This window comes from Carassius auratus, chromosome 14, assembly GCF_003368295.1.
Source record: "Carassius auratus strain Wakin chromosome 14, ASM336829v1, whole genome shotgun sequence".
Classification (NCBI taxonomy): domain Eukaryota; kingdom Metazoa; phylum Chordata; class Actinopteri; order Cypriniformes; family Cyprinidae; genus Carassius; species Carassius auratus.
In genome coordinates this window covers 9,465,643-9,478,528 of record NC_039256.1, presented here as the reverse complement: position 1 = coordinate 9,478,528, position 12,886 = coordinate 9,465,643, and the positions used below count along the sequence as shown (strand labels likewise).

Sequence of the window (12,886 nt, the reverse complement as noted above, 5' to 3'; positions counted from 1 at the left end):
GTATTGTGCATATTATGCACTGTATATATAAATACACACAGCAAATAGTTTGAAAGTATATATTTATATATAAATGCATACATGCATGTGTTGTATTTATATATACACACACAAACTATATAAACAAAAACATGCAATTTATTTTTTGACAGCACTAGTATATAAATATGTGTTTGTGTGTGTGTGTGTGATTGCCTAAAAATTAATTGTATTCATTATTCTTCCTCGAGTCAGATTGTAAATAAGTTAGAAATGCTCTTTTTCAAAAGATTTATTACAGAAACATTCTATAAACAAATGATGAAAAGGTAAAAAAAACAATTCTGTTAATCATAACCACGTGGATGCAGTAAATATACAGTAGAGATGAGCTCGGGCTCCTCAGTACAGGTGCAGTATTAATACTCTAGAGCTGTGGAGATGATACAAGCTTCAGACACAGACGCCTCATCCTCCAGGACCAGAGCTTCAGATCTCCACGTCACTCTCTTTATCATGATCATGATCACCATCGTAAAACTCGTTCGCTGCTTCAGGCCTGCCATCAAACAGAAGACGGTCAGAAGATCAGGACACACACTATATCTACAGTCAACTGCACAATAACCAGAGATACAAATCACTTGCTTTTGAAGGAAATTAATACTTCCAGCAGAGATGCATCTATCGATCCAATGTTAAAAGCATCAAAAGTGATGGCAAAGACATTAATAAATGTTACAGAATATTTGAGATAGATATATTTCTTGATGATAGCTGCAGTGTTGCTGGTGTTTGAACACTAGTGTCAGCGTGCGGTCACCTGGAGAAGTTGTCTTCTGAGCCGCGCTCGTCCGGGTCAGCCTCGTCTGGACGCTCGTAGCTCAGTAAATCTGAGGGAACGTCATGGATCTGAACACTTGGAGCGTGATTCAACATCTTCAAGTTCTCAAACACTGTCTGACGAATCTGCTCCAAATACTAGAAAACACAGAACAACACACACACTGCTGAAGACTCGACACCTGAGAAACACACACGCTCTAACACGGACATCTGCTTTATAGCCACAAGGGTTACACTTTGATATGGTTTTTTATTATTTCACTTTTTATTCACTTTATTGCATTATTATAATTTATTACAAAACGTCCAATAAAAAGTCCAATAAAAACCACAATGCACCGGGGTTTGATATCTTAGTCCTTCACTGTGCTGACGGCTGACAGGAAGTGAACCTCAGTGCTCGGAGATCTCCAGAGAGCATCTCAATCTGAATCGGTTCATTATGCTACACTGCTTGTTTTTAAAAAAAATTGTCTGATCCAGGTTTTAAAGAGGTTGTGAGTGTGATCCCACTGTGCTCATTAAAGGTCCCATGACATGGATTATTTTCTTTGTTTAAATGCTGAGGTGTACTCATATTGTTAGTATGATTTTTAATACATGAATTTGTTCATTATAGCATTATTTTTTCGATCTTTTCCCATCACATGAAAGGCTGCAGTGATGAGCGTTGAGTAGACAGTCTGTTTATCACGTGGATGCAGTGATCTCGTCATTATTGTAACCCGTTTTCTCTCACAAAATGCTTTCACTACAACTAACAGCAAACACAACATCGACATGAATACAGTAAGAGTAAGAGCTTCGAGTGCAGCATAACAGCATCATTGATTATAACAGCAGTTTTGCCCAGTGTGCAGATATACTCGCGATGTGTGATTGACAGCTCTGAACAATATAAAGTGGGCCTTCTTTGATCGCTCTCTGTAGGTAAATAATTTAAATAACAGATTTGTTTCATGCTACTAAGAGAAACAACGTGAAGTTGATCGTTTAGTCACTGGCTTGATTCACTGATGCATAAACAGTATTAAACGATTTAGAAAGAAAGTCTGTGTGAACTTGAATGATTAGCTACACATCAGAAATCACTGATCACAGATCAGGCATTAATGAACACTGTTACTCACTGTTTGTGCCGGTGCTGTCGAATCCATATCATAAAAGTCTGTTTGAAACGCCTGTGCTGACATTGTGACTGATTTAAATGTGAATATCTGGGCGGGCAAAGCAGAGGAAGGGGAGGTAACCTTTCCCCTTATGACGACATAAAGGGAAGATTCCCGATTGGCCGTCTGAGCTCTCGTTTTCTCACAGACAGAGCAGGACCCCCAGGGCTAGGTTTACACCTATCAAAATTACTAACCACCGGGAGACCATAGACAGGCGAGGGGAACTAGTATTAATGTTAAAAATGTCATGGGACCTTTAAGACAAATCCACAGTCAATGTAAAGACAGACACAAGTAAAAACACATGTGTGAGGAAAATAACCCACACCTGTCTAGAGTTTTGGTTTTCTATCCTTGTGCTGACATCTGGGTGAAGAGTGAAGTCTGGAGCAAAATATTCAAAGTACTCTGTGAAGAGAACAAACACAGGAGAAGTCCCATTAGGGTGATTCACACACACACACACACACACACACACACAGAGACAGATGAGACCCACACACACACACACACACACACAACAGAGACAGACGAGACACACACACACACAGACAGACGAGACACACACATACACACACACAGAGAGACACACACACACAGAGACACAGAGACACACACACACACCGCTGTATGGCAGTTCGTCACTGATGGACTCCTCGACCAGTAGAGACGTCTCGTAGGTCCTGCAGCAGGAAATGAGAAGATACGAGTGAATACTCACACATCAGCAGCAAACACAGCTTAGAAGCTGCAAGTCTTCAGACATGAACTTACAACACTGGGAAAGAACAGCTGGAACAGTACACTGCAGTGAAAACACTTATTTATTAGTGACACACCAGCATCTGGACCACTGATACTCTCAGCCGGCTTCTTTCTAACAGAGTAAGGGACTCTCATGAAGTATTAATGGAGACATGATTGGCTGCAGATGACGGTTCTGAAGAGTCTGAAGAGTCTGATGCTGTGAGCAGAGAGAAACGCTGAGAGATTTAGATGATGACTGGTTTCGTCCTGAGAGAAGTGTGTGCTCTCAAAAAGCATTCATGAAGATCAGACCGGATCGCTCGAGGAAAATAGTCAGCGGTCAAAAGAGTGTGACGCGAGTTTACCATGTTCCAACTTCAGCACCTTTTTAAGTTAGTAATGTTTTGGGTTGAAATATTCAGCTATGTTGGATTTCAGCCCCTTAAAGTGAAGTCCTTGAAATACAAGGCATTAAAATGCAAGCAATGTTAATGTAATGCATTATTTTTTCAGTGCAATACAAGACATTTGTCATTATTTTTCTTCCATTAAAATTGAGAGTATTTGCAATGTGTATCGTTGTTCTTATTTTTTAATAACTAAGATAAAATACATGCCAGAGATTTTTATCTTTGCCCACTTTGTCTTTAATATCCACTAATCTTTTCTATATTTTGTTACTTAGAGCTGCTCTGTGAGAAGAGTTTGGTCTTACTGTAGTCTGAACAGGAAGCTGCTATGAAGACCTGTGTTCATTTCACAGAAGGAAAGAGTGGATGATTAATAGTGGACGTACCAACACCTGGCGACGTTTCGGACCGTGTATCCTCCTCCACCCAGAACGAGCAGCGGGATCTTGAAGCTCTTCACAAACTCCACACAGTCTCTACAGACACAAGCAGTCTGAGCACAGATGAAGACTTCAGAGCAGTGTGTGTAGTGTGTGTGTGTGTGAGGAGAAGAGCTCTTACCCGTGTCCTCGTATGCTGAGATTGAAGCATCCTAACCGGTCACAGCCCAGAGAGTCAGCTCCACACTGCAGAGAGAGAGCGCACATCAGTAACACACACACACACACTCACACACTCACAGCATCACGACTGACCAAGAGAGAGAGAGACTGAGAGAGAGAGAGAGAGAGAGAGAGCACACATTAGTAACACACACACACAGCATCACGAGAGAGAGAGAGAGAGAACACACACACATCAGTAACACACACACACTCACAGCATCACGAGAGAGAGAGAGAGAACACACACACATCAGAAACACACACACACTCACAGCATCACGAGAGAGAGAGAGCACATTAGTAACACACACACACAGCATCACGAGAGAGAGAGAGAGAGAACACACACACATCAGAAACACACACACACACTCACAGCATCACGAGAGAGAGAGAGAACACACACACATCAGAAACACACACACACTCACAGCATCACGAGAGAGAGAGAGCACATTAGTAACACACACACACACAGCATCACGAGAGAGAGAGAGAGAGAACACACACACATCAGAAACACACACACACACTCACAGCATCACGAGAGAGAGAGAGCACATTAGTAACACACACACACAGCATCACGAGAGAGAGAGAGAGAGAACACACACACATCAGAAACACACACACACACACTCACAGCATCACGAGAGAGAGAGAGAACACACACACATCAGAAACACACACACACTCACAGCATCACGAGAGAGAGAGAGCACATTAGTAACACACACACACAGCATCACGAGAGAGAGAGAGAGAGAACACACACACATCAGAAACACACACACACACTCACAGCATCACGAGAGAGAGAGAGAACACACACACATCAGAAACACACACACACTCACAGCATCACGAGAGAGAGAGAGCACACACACACATCAGAAACACACACACACTCACAGCATCACGAGAGAGAGAGAGAGAGAACATTAGTAACACACACACACAGCATCACGAGAGAGAGAGAGAGAGAACACACACACATCAGAAACACACACACACACTCACAGCATCACGAGAGAGAGAGAGCACATTAGTAACACACACACACAGCATCACGAGAGAGAGAGAGAGAGAACACACACACATCAGAAACACACACACACACACTCACAGCATCACGAGAGAGAGAGAGAGAGAACACACACACATCAGAAACACACACACACTCACAGCATCACGAGAGAGAGAGAGCACATTAGTAACACACACACACAGCATCACGAGAGAGAGAGAGAGAGAACACACACACATCAGAAACACACACACACACACTCACAGCATCACGAGAGAGAGAGAGAGAGAACACACACACATCAGAAACACACACACACTCACAGCATCACGAGAGAGAGAGAGAACACACACACATCAGAAACACACACACACTCACAGCATCACGAGAGAGAGAGAGAGAGAGAACACACACACATCAGAAACACACACACACTCACAGCATCACGAGAGAGAGAGAGCACATTAGTAACACACACACACAGCATCACGAGAGAGAGAGAGAGAGAACACACACACATCAGAAACACACACACACTCACAGCATCACGAGAGAGAGAGAGAGAGAGAACACACACACATCAGAAACACACACACACTCACAGCATCACGAGAGAGAGAGAGAACACACACACATCAGAAACACACACACACTCACAGCATCACGAGAGAGAGAGAGAGAGAGAGAACACACACACATCAGAAACACACACACACACACTCACAGCATCACGAGAGAGAGAGAGAGAACACACACACATCAGAAACACACACACACACTCACAGCATCACGAGAGAGAGAGAGTCTCACCTGGAGGACGATGCAGGTGGGCTGGTAGAAGTCCACCACCTGCTTGATGACCGGCTGAAACAGATGTCTGTAGCCTGAGAACACCAGAACAAACAGCTATCTTTAGATCATCTCACTCAAAATGATGAAATGATTAAAACAAGAACAAACTTCTTCCAGAGAGCCAAAAACAAACTGTTTCCACACACCTGTGTGTTCTTGTTTTGAAGCATAACCTCAACTTTGTTCAATGTTTCAAGACTTGCTTCTAAAGTAAACGTGTGTAGATTTAGACATGCTTAGATATTTATATTAGAAAGCAAATATACTGAGTGACTTCCTGCTGAGAGTCCTTCTGCTCTGACCTTTTCAAACCTTAAATTGTGAAAAGGGTAAATCAAGACTTTCAAAGACCTGAAGAAACCCTGAATATCACACTGCTCTAGATCAGGTCATGTTCACACAGTATCTTACATAACCTCGAATTCTGTTCTATGGACTACTCAATACTCTCTCAACATACTGCTGCATCCTGGGATGGTTTATATTACAGTAACAGCAGCTCCTGTGTCTGTCATGAAGAGACGCGTCCCTTACGATCAGCAGTGACTGATATGAGAGTGAACCTAGCTTTAGCTCCTATGCTCACTCTGGTCATCGATGCCGTCTCGCAGAGGCACGTTCAGACAGTAGTAGCGTCCGCTCTCAGCTCCCACCTCGTACATGTCACCTTCACATCAACACAGCAGTGTGAACACAGCAGACACGTGGAGAGGGTTCTCATCTGAGCTGACTTCTGTCTGAATCAGATCAACATACCAGTTCCTGGGAAGAAGTAGTTCCCGTATTTGTGGAAGGATACGGTCATGACTCTGTCTGTGAGATAGAAGGCCTCCTGAACTCCGTCCCCGTGATGAATATCGATGTCGATGTAGAGCACGCGCGGATGATACCTGTCAGACAGAAACCAGCTGAAGCAGTCGTGTGCTGATGATCCGTTTTTAATTCAGAGGATTTCTATTCATTCATTTGCACACCCACAATACTAGTTATTAGCAAAACAGCTAAAAAACAAGTCACTTAAAATGGTAAGTTTCCCATGTACATTCATTAATGGTATTCCTATATCATTTTTGAATGATGCATTATATATGAAGAGTGATGTCACTTCCTGTCCATCTCTCACTTACTTCAAAAGTTCAAGAATACTGATGACAATATCATTCACGTAGCAAAATCCAGACGCCTGGAGACAGAACGAAGAAGTAGTAATATAGAGGCTTGATGTTGTTGTTTTTCTTCATCTTTGTATAAATCTAATAAACCAAGGCTTACCTCAAACTTTTTGGCGTGATGTAAACCTCCAGCCCAGTTTATGGCAATGTCACATATCTATGGAATGAACAAAATAATCATCAAAACAATACAAAATCTTTACTATGTTTCAAGATTTAGTTCCATTTTTATTGTAAAAACAATTTTAAGTTAAGAATATCCTAGTCTTTCACATTTCACATGACAAATGCATTATTTTCAGGAAGCAAAGATTCATTTTCAGGTTCAAAATTGTATGCATTATGATTTTGTCCAAAGCATCAGCAAATGCAATATTGCCGGCCTCTGACCTTGTGATTTAACTGAGTCGCTCCTTGCAAAGAGGCTCCAGTGTATCTGGAACAGAACTCAAACAGACCTGGAAACACAGGACTGGGAACACAACAAAGATAACATCTAAAAGCAGAACTACAAACTGAAAAGACTGGCCACTTGCTCTCATTAGCGTTCATGAAAACATGTCTTGAGATCTTTTGTCAATCTTTGAATGAGCTGGATGAAGAGGAGGAAACTGACCAGTCGTCTCCGACGTTGAAGGCGTTGAGGCTCTTGGTGAAGCCCTGCATGTTGTTAGGACTGACCTTCTGCAGGAAGTCGATGTAATCCTCCGAGTGGAAGCGGCACATGTCGTGCTGAGACGCCTTGTACGGCTTGAACACCTGCACACAGAGAGAGAGAGAGAGAGAGAGAGAGAGAGAGAGAGAGAGAGAGATCATCAGGACCTGGGGTCAGTGAAGAGACCGGGCTACAGAGACGCAGCATACCATCATCTTCTTGTAGAGCCCATAGTGCAGCACCAGACTGTGTGTGAGAGACAGACGGTGAGGCTTCATCGGGTGTCCAGTGCCTGCAGGACAACATCAGAGATCAGATACACGCTCTGCCCCAAACATCACACTGACACCTGAAGCTGAGCCGTGGAGCGCTGCTCGATCAGGAGACATCAGACTCTGTGATGAAGATCATTCAGACTGTAAACCTCTCACCAGGGCCCTCTCAACAATCAACATCTGACCCTGGAGCACACAACCAGACAAACGGGTACAAAATCTGAGAGCTGAATAAATCATCTCTCCATTCATGTCTGGTTTGTTAGGAGGACAACATTTGTCTGAGATACAACTATTTGAAAATCTGGAATCTGAGGGAGCAAAAAAAAAACATCTTTAAAGTTGTCCAAATGAAGTTCTTAGCAATGCATATTACTAATCAAAAATTAAGTTTTCATAAATTTATGATAGGAAATTAACAAAATATATTCCTGGAACAGGATCTTTAGTTAATTATCCTAATGATTTCTGCTATAAAATTATATATATATATATATATATATATATATATATATATATATGTGCTGACTCATACAATGTATTGTTGTATATTGCTACAGATATACCTGTGCTACTGATGCCTGCTTTTGTGCTGCAGGGACACATATGTTCAATTTCAACCAGACACAACAGTATACTATGTACTAAGCATTGCACATAAAAAAAGAAAAAAGAAAAAAGAAAAAAAAGAATAAAAGAAACGCGCATTGCGAGACTGGACACATCTGGAGATAGCTCTCTGGGGCAGTTCTGAATGAGTCTGTCTCAGCAGCCGCTCATCATACACTGCTCGCTCATGTGTGTTAATGATTTTGATATTTTTTACAGTACAGTGCGGCGTGCAGTGACCACATCTCTCTGTGAGTTAAAGACAGCTCTGATCCGATCTGATCTGATGTGTGCTGTCTATCTGTAAACACTGATCATACTCTCGGATTAGCAGCTTCCGCTAACACACTTCACTCTTACCGTAGTGGAAGTTACCCACGTCTGGGTCGTAGAAGTACGCCGTTCGGCTCGTCATTACGTCGCAGAGTCTGAATAAAAACGGTTAATTCTGACACAGAGAGATATTTGTTTTGTTTTGTTTTTTCATTTATTTACTCTCTGCAACCCTGTCGCCATCTTCATTACAGAACCGGAAGTGCGTGTTTCCTCTTCTTCGTGGCTGCTGCTGCTAAGAGCCCGTGCTTCACAGCGCCACCTCACAACTACTGCAGTAAATACACAGCTCGATTTCATACAATGTTTGGCGCATAATAAACAAAAAAATATATATATATTTCAAACCATGAGTTCGGTCTCTGTGAGGTTTGCTGACACAAAGTTTGATGCTTTGATTTCTCTGCAATTTTTGTCATTGTCCATGACTTTTCACAATTACTTTTCCCTCGGCCCAGGTACCGCAAAGAATGACGGCCCGGAAGTGGCCCAGAACTGGATTAAAGACTCGGGTCACACATGGGCCATAACCAGCCCGAATCTCAGCCAGTTAATCAGCCTTAGCTGGCCCTGATCTGGGCCAAAACAGGTTTTATTATTGGTGCCAATTCTCAGCCTTAAGTAAACCAGAATTCCCAAATCTGAGCCACACCTGAGCCTTATATAGCCCAGACCCAACCTCTGGCCAGAATGGATTTCACGCGGGCCAGATTTGGGCCGGTGTCCTGACATTTTATCCTACAAGTCACGTCTGCTCACCAATTCTGCATTTATTTGATCCAAAATACAGCAAAGGCAGTAATATTGTGCAATATTTTTACAATTTAAATTAACTGCCTTCGATTTGAATATATTTTAAAATGTAATTTATTCCTGTGATCAAAGCTGTGTTTTCTCCAGTCTTCAGTGTCATGATCCTTCAGAAATCATTCTAATTTAGTCATTTGCTGCTCAGGAAACATTTATTATTATTATTATTATTATTATTATCAATAGTTAAAACAGCTGAGTAAATTTTTTTCAGGATTCTTTGATAAATATAAAGTCTTTAAAAATATTTTGTAACATACTTCTATTTAGCAAAGATGCTTTAAATGGACAAAGACATTTATAATCTTACAAAAGATTTATATTTCTGATAAATGCTGATCTTCTGAATTTTCTATTCATCAAAGAAACTTAAATTACATTCAGCTGTTTTTAACATAATAATAATAAAAAATGTTTTTTTTTTTTTTTGGAGCAGCAAATCACTATATTAGAATGATGTCTGAAGGATCATGTGACTGGAGTAATGATGCAAAAAAATCAGCCTTGAAATCACAGGAATAAATTACATTTTAAAATATATTCAAATATAAAACAGTTGTTTGAAATAGTAAGAAATCTTTCAAAATGTTACTGTTTTTGCTGTAATTCGGATCAAATACATGCATGCTTGATGAGCATAAGATACTGTTAAAAAATGACTGGTAGTGTAACAGACATGCCAAGTTCCATCACCAACCAATCACAGTGCACTCCCTCACCTGAGTATTAATCACTCCCACCTCCTTCTCATCCACATGCGATCACCAGTTCACATAAATACCACACACACGCAACCAGTCAGCGTCCGGTCTCGTTTGCAGCAAGGTCTAACCTGCATGCTTACTCTAAGGACTAATGATCTCTCTACTTACCTCTCTCCAGCGATTTCCAGTGTCTCCAAATCTCCATCGTGTGCGTGTGTGTGTGTCCACTTCCTCCACCGCTCCACTCCTGGTACATCCTGTCCCCAATCTGCCCTTCGTCGTCGAAGTTGATGCCTCCACCACCGGAGTGGGAGTGGTCCTGTCCCAGCAGCAGAGGAGTCCCAACCGCCTCCATCCATGTGCCTTCTTTTCTTGGAAGCTCAATCCGGCGGAGGTCAATTAAGACATCAGCAACCGAGAACTACTGGCCATCAAGCTGGCCCTGGAGGAGTGGAGGCATTGGCTGGAGGGAGCCAAACACCCTTTCCTAGTCCTCACGGACCATAAAAACCTTGAGTATCTATGCATGACCAAAAGGCTTAATCCAAGACAGGCCCGCTGGGCGCTATTCTTTACCCGCTTCAACTTCTCCATCTCGTACTGCCCAGGGGCCAAAAACATCAATGCTGACGCCCTGTCCCGGTGTCACGCTCCTGAGGAAAGCCTGAAAGAACCTGAACCTATACTTCCTGAGAAGGTAATCGTCAGTCTAATCACCTTGTCAACCAAGACCCTTTCCTCCTCCAATCCCTCCACCAACAATCCGCAGGGTTGCCCACCAGGACGGCAATACATCCCCAGGACACGGCGCACTCCACTCATCCACTCTGCACATACATCTCTTGGCACTGGTCACCCGGGGGTCAATGAAACCCTCTCACTGCTGAGGGAACACGTCTGGTGGCCCAATATGGCATTGGACATCAGAAGGTACGTGCACGGATGTAAAGACTGCACCATCTCCAAGAGTCCACACCACCTACTATCAGGCAAGCACCACCCTCTGCCCGTCCCGAACCGCCCGTGGTCACACCTAGGGGTGGACTTCATCACGGATCTGCCTCCCTCTGATAACAACTCTTGTATCCTTGTTATAGTTGACCGGTTCTCTAAATCATGTCGTCTTCTCCCTTTGAAAGGTATATCCATGGCCATGGAAACGGCCGAGTTAATGTTCAACCACGTCTTCAGATACTTTGGCATTCCCGAAGACATCGTCTCTGACAGAGGCCCCCAGTTCATCTCATCTCAGTTCATCTGGAGAGCTTCCACTCACTCCTAGGTGTGGCTGTCAGTCTGTCCTCTGGTTACCATCCCCAGTCTAACGGGCAGACAGAGAGGAAGATTCAGGAGATCAGCCACTTCCTGCGTACCTTCTGCCATGGCCACCAGGACTCTTGGAACCAGTTACTAGGGTGGGTCGAGTACGCACAGAACTTCCTACAACAACCTACCACCGGACTCCCTTCATTCCAGTGCGTGCTCGGCTACCAACCACCGCTCTTCCCATGGTCAGGTGAACCCTCGGACATCCCATCGGTCGACTACTGGTTTCCGAGAGAGCGACCTAAATATAAAGTGTAACCATTCATGATAACCCCAGTTCCTGTCATGTTTATTACAGTTGTTGTTCTGGAAATAAAACGTAGTGTCACAATGTATTTGAAGGTGTCCTTGTTACAGTGTGATTATACATGTAATTAATATTAGTTAACTAACTACATGTTACATACTCACTCTATGGTTAGGGTTTGGTCTTGGGTTACTTGCATGTATTTATTGCGGTTATAACAGTACAAGTACATATGTTCAGTGTAACATGGACACCCTTAAATAATATGTTTGCAAACTTCGTACTTTCATTCATGTAAACACAATAAGTGGAAAATTATGGAAGTAAAATAATGACAAATGTCTTTGAAACAAAAAAGCATGCTGAATAGCACTAACTGAAAAAAATAATGCATTGCATTAACAGTACCTGCATTATAATGCCTTTTATTTTCAAGGCTTACATTTTAGGTCCTGAAATTTAACATAGTTGTTCGTTTAAGCTGTGAATATTTAAGTTCAAAATTATTTTACACACCTTTTCATAATTAAAAAATCAATAATTCATATTCACGATATTTCATAGACGTTTTGATTATCGCGGCTTGTGTAAAAGCTGATTGTGTGTATGTTTAATTCAACATCTTTGCTGTTACCCGTAGCCTACAAGTAAGCAGCATTCTCTACCACAAAGGGGATTATAATGGTGTTTTACCCAACACTGAGGTACAGAACTAACATTACATCTAAGGTTGTTTAGTTTCCGTAACTTTTTATCTTGGCTTGTGTGATGCTGTGCTGTAATACTGGGGATCCCATCACGTCACACTCCAGGATTCACCAATGATGACGAGTAACACTCCTCAATCAATTAATACTGTGATACAAAACCTCAAATCTCAGAATACACTTTATTGATGATTATGAGAACTATAAACAGGCAAGCAATTGAGGTCTAAAAAATTAATGTTTGTTGATGTGTGTTGTTTGTTGTGTGTCAGTGTGTTCTGATGAGTGTTACAAATGTAAAAGTTATCAGCTATTTAAAAACGATATACTTAAAGCAGTTAAAGAAAGGGAATGCCTTAAAATGTGTTCAATACAGTTTATCAGTTTTTTCTTCGTTTCTTCATTCTGTT

The 12,886-nt window shown here is 42.0% G+C and overlaps 1 protein-coding gene across 1 annotated transcript; it reads right to left on the bottom strand.

Moving 5' to 3' along the window:
* Window positions 1–255: 255 nt before the first annotated feature.
* Window positions 256–8,910, bottom strand: LOC113113551 (histone deacetylase 3-like). The gene is made up of 15 exons (XM_026279807.1): window positions 8,710–8,910; window positions 7,675–7,757; window positions 7,427–7,569; window positions 7,201–7,282; window positions 6,911–6,967; window positions 6,766–6,821; window positions 6,395–6,528; window positions 6,225–6,305; window positions 5,597–5,670; window positions 3,716–3,780; window positions 3,541–3,630; window positions 2,622–2,680; window positions 2,326–2,405; window positions 803–960; window positions 256–538 (listed from the first exon to the last, which is right to left on the bottom strand). Exons 1-15 carry the CDS (start codon window positions 8,762–8,764, stop codon window positions 469–471), a joined length of 1,287 nt encoding a protein of 428 aa, XP_026135592.1. The 5' UTR covers window positions 8,765–8,910; the 3' UTR covers window positions 256–468.
* Window positions 8,911–12,886: the final 3,976 nt, after the last annotated feature.

Excerpts from the sequence above, each read along its gene's own strand:
- LOC113113551 (XM_026279807.1), bottom strand. The coding sequence starts at position 8,764 with ATGACGAGCCGAACGGCGTACTTCTACGACCCAGACGTGGGTAACTTC. Across the intron at positions 7,283-7,426 it reads TTCAACGTCGGAGACGACTG|TCCTGTGTTTCCAGGTCTGT; the intron begins GTCAGTTTCCTC and ends TTGTGTTCCCAG. Across the intron at positions 6,968-7,200 it reads CGACTCAGTTAAATCACAAG|ATATGTGACATTGCCATAAA; the intron begins GTCAGAGGCCGG and ends TTCATTCCATAG.